The sequence below is a fragment of the Eucyclogobius newberryi genome, unplaced genomic scaffold (assembly GCF_026437365.1).
Source record: "Eucyclogobius newberryi isolate DKJ021-1_F unplaced genomic scaffold, fEucNew1.0.hap1 SCAF_12, whole genome shotgun sequence".
NCBI lineage: Eukaryota > Metazoa > Chordata > Actinopteri > Gobiiformes > Gobiidae > Eucyclogobius > Eucyclogobius newberryi.
This window is the reverse complement of record NW_027315746.1, coordinates 18514865-18518809: the sequence shown is the minus strand read 5'-3', so window position 1 is coordinate 18518809 and position 3945 is coordinate 18514865. Positions and strand designations below refer to the sequence as shown.

The 3945-nt window shown below is 40.8% G+C and overlaps 1 protein-coding gene across 1 annotated transcript; it reads left to right on the top strand.

Annotated features, from left to right (window-relative positions):
• Window positions 1–1564, top strand: LOC140355707 (protein shisa-like-2A). The gene is made up of 3 exons (XM_072440364.1): window positions 1–202; window positions 1102–1244; window positions 1341–1564. Exons 1-3 carry the CDS (start codon window positions 24–26, stop codon window positions 1517–1519), a joined length of 501 nt encoding a protein of 166 aa, XP_072296465.1. The 5' UTR covers window positions 1–23; the 3' UTR covers window positions 1520–1564.
• Window positions 1565–3945: the final 2381 nt, after the last annotated feature.

Sequence of the window (3945 nt, the reverse complement as noted above, 5' to 3'; positions counted from 1 at the left end):
CTGCGCTCTCCTCATGCGGCACCATGGATACTGAATGCAGCAGCTACATCAGCGTGGACGGCGCGCTCGTGGACGCGTTCTCGTGCCCCGAACCAGGAAATCCTTTGGCCGTGTTTTGCTGTGGATTTAACGATATGAAATACTGCTGCGATGATCCGCAAAGTTTTTTCCCTTACGAGTATGGATACATGTGGTGGCTGAGGTAAGTTTACGCGCCATCTGTGTTGGACCTGCGCCATCTGTGTTGGACCTGTTACACAGACATCTTAGGTGGAGGTTTATACAGGTTTGGGACCGCCGTAAAGTGGTCCGGCTTTCAGGGGGCGATGGAATGGTGCGCGTTTTGCCTGCTAATTACGGTAATCGTAAAACGCACGGCGGTGTTCCAGTTTAGGGACTAAACATGGATCTATTATATTAGAGGGACTAAACAAAACATGGGGAGTGAAATAAATGAAATAAAAAATACATATTCATAATGTTGTATTCTTTATTAAACAAGGTGTAAACAAATCAAAAGTTGCCAATTGCATATACTGTATAGAAATAAAAAAGAATCTTGCTGAAAAATGTGTGACTATTAAACTATGTCATATATTTTCATTTTTATTCAAGTGTAAGCGATGTATCATTAGCCCGAAATAATAAAATAGAAAATAAATCCTCAGTAGCCAGTAGGTGTACTCCTGCAGTCTCGGACAGGTGTGTGAGAACCTACACTGTAGATCTTTTCTCTGGTCCCCTATATCAGCTTCCTAATCTTTCATTTTTGCTTGGCTGCCAAACTATTGGACTCAATATCTGTTATTAACAATTAACCTGTCTAATTTAGCCGCTGTATTGGGCTGTGGTGCCAAATAGTTTATTTAATACAATCATGTGGGGCAGGTCTTGATCAAAATCATTCTAAAATTGACCTTTATGTAATTTGATTAATATTGGGGTACACATTTTTTGTCCACACAACTTCTGTAAAACCTCCTTAGCTGTTATGCTCATTATTACTAGACTATATTGTTTCAAATGCATTTTCTGATCTAAACTTGGAGTCTTGTCTTTCTTCCTTCATGGTTTCTTTGTTTCCCTCTTGTGTCCTGTCAGCTTTGGCGCTCTGGTTGGCCTCTCTGTTGCCGCTGTTGTCCTTTTGGCTTTTCTAATCATTGTTTGCGTCCTCTGCTACGTCTTTATCGCCACAAAACCCAGTCGCCTTGACAACGGACTGGCTTTGAGACCCAGACCCGCAGGTAGATAGTTTTTCACTTTACTGCAACTCCTTTAATACAGCATCTTAAAAATTGTGTTTGGTGTTTTTGGTAATTGTTTGTTGGCCTTTTTAACAGTGGATTTGGGAGAAGGACCGAGCCATGACAGAGTGTCCCAACTTCCCGCTCCACATGGGAAGTTTTTTGTGAGCAGGAAACTGGGATGCGACAATCAGCAACCCAATCCAGATCATCTTTTTAAGAGATGTTTCCCAGCAAATCTGACTGCGGTCAAAGTGGAGAGTCCCTCTTGTTAGATCTATACGAAGTTGAATGGTGCTTGACTGATGCATGATCCAGGTAAAGCAACACTTGGATCTGTGAAGGATGCAATGGAGATATCTGATGCCTTTGTCGTTTTCTTTGTGCTGGATTTTTTTTCCTAGTACATTTAGTGTCACGTACGCCTTTTTCTTACGCACCTGCTACAGAATCTGATGTGCGGAGCGCCGTCCTGATAGCCAAACTGCATTTACAAATGAGGAATTCTTTGAAACAGTCAGTGGTTTACTACGGTTTTATTGTGAGGCATATTTTTGCTTTTTCCTCAGTTTCTTTATGCGTACAGAATATGCCGAATACCTTTCTAAATTCCAAAGATATATTATATACAGTTGTGTCCTCTTGTGTTGGAGCTTGGACACACAACACAAAGAAAGGATGATTTCAACCACAACATTTTCATTTGTTTTAGGTTGTTTATGGTTTATCGACCAATGAAAGAATTGATTGTGCTGCTTGGGAATGTGTGATTCTTTAGCTGTGATAAGTTCCACCCACTGTCCTTCATATCAGATTATTCAAGCACTTCAAATTTAGGATGACAATGAAACATTTTACAGTTGACTTTATGGTGCACTATGTTACTTTTCTTAGGGAGAGAACGTCACCTGCTTGTCTCCATGGAGATGTCATTGCTTTGTCTGAAATGTTCTATAGTAAGGTACTGGTAAATTTCTTTCTTTCTTTAGTAAAACAAGCAGGTGACTCCCCCATGGTTAAACGTCATATTTTACAACTTGTAATTGAATAAATGCAAAATAGATTATGCCACTCTATAATATTTCAGACCAATAATATCTTTGTTGACACCATGGATCTATAACAGTGGCCCCTCACGAGGCATGAGCTGAGGGTGGCACGTGATTGCTTGACCAACAGCTTTCATAAAAAAGGATTTTTAAGGGATTCCTCTCTATTTTCACCAAATTAACTGAGTCACTAGCACTCTCGCCTCACAGCAATAAGGTTGCGGCTTCGACTTCTGAGCTGCCGGGGCCTTGAGTTTGTTTGCTTCTCCATAGGTTTCCTCCGGGCCCTCCACTTTCTCCCATCAACCCAAAACATGCACCATAGGTGAAATCCTTCAGCTAAGGTGCTAACCAAGTCCAGCCCACGTCCTGGAGATGTGTCCTGAGCGCTGCTCCTGACAGGTGGCCCTAGCAGCATTGAAAGTCAAATGCAGAGGACTAATTACCCTACCTGGATAATAAGTGTATCGTAACCTTAACAACCAAAACACATAGGTTAGCTCCATGTTAGTTGCGCTCTAGGTTGGTCAGGACTGATCATGTGGTACACACTTCTGTCATCACAGTTGGGGGGCGCATAATACAAACGTAATGCAGAACAAAAATATCTTTAAGCATAAGCCATTGAAACAAATACGGCGCCATCTTTGATTCATCTTCCAGCTCTTATTATACTTCCATGGTGGAGACAACAGGGGGTGGACCCTTCACCAGAAGAAGTTACATAGTGCACCTTTAAGTTGACGCAAGTCATCAACACCAAACCATTTGGCGCATAGTAGTCTATGACCTTTGTTTTCTGTCATGCAATATTTTTTATAATAGCAATTTATTGGTGACAGTGTAATTAAATAGTTTCTAATTTTCCTATGCTTATGTATTGTGGACACTGCAGCCACACAGATGATCTGCTTTAGGAATGACAGAAATAAGTGCATTTAAAACAGATACTGGAAAAGGAAAAGAGTGGGTGGAAAAAACGGTGTTTGCTCTGAGCACACATATCCATTGTTTGATGTGCGTGCAACTCCATATTGCCGCCAGGTAATAATACTGAATTTGAATTTGCTTTTTTTTTTTTTTTTACAACGTGTACATTGTAGACATCATTTCTTGGTATGAACCATTTGTTTACTTACATTTTTGTCATTGTATTGTATTTATTTTAGATAAAGCAAACCAAAGGATGCCAGCAGCACAAAAAATACACCATGTTCAAAGTAATCATCAGGGATCAAGTCTCTTTGCCTGAAATCAGTGGTTTCTACTGACAAAAAAGCTTTCTTTGTGCTTTGTCCTGTGCAACATTCTTCAAAGTACTATCTGTTTAGAACTGGTTTTCTGTGCTATGTAAGTCTGTGAGCTCCACTTTAAAACCACGTTTTAATTTACATTTCTACCTGTTGTAGAAAAAGCTTCAGTTGTAGTCATCTGGACTCAGTTAGAAAAAATAGACGTTGGTTCCAACCACCCACTACAGCACAAGCTGGGTGTGATCAGAACCTTACAACACAGAGCTCAAGGTGTGCCCACCAGCTCAGAGGGCAAGAAGAAAGAGGAAAAACATGTCCGAAATGCCCTCTCAGCCTGTGGTTACCCCGCTTGGGCTCTCAACAGAGTGAAGAGAACCAAGAAGCAGGACAAAAGGGAAA

Excerpts from the sequence above, each read along its gene's own strand:
- LOC140355707 (XM_072440364.1), top strand. The coding sequence starts at position 24 with ATGGATACTGAATGCAGCAGCTACATCAGCGTGGACGGCGCGCTCGTG. Across the intron at positions 203-1,101 it reads GGATACATGTGGTGGCTGAG|CTTTGGCGCTCTGGTTGGCC; the intron begins GTAAGTTTACGC and ends GTGTCCTGTCAG. Across the intron at positions 1,245-1,340 it reads TTTGAGACCCAGACCCGCAG|TGGATTTGGGAGAAGGACCG; the intron begins GTAGATAGTTTT and ends CCTTTTTAACAG.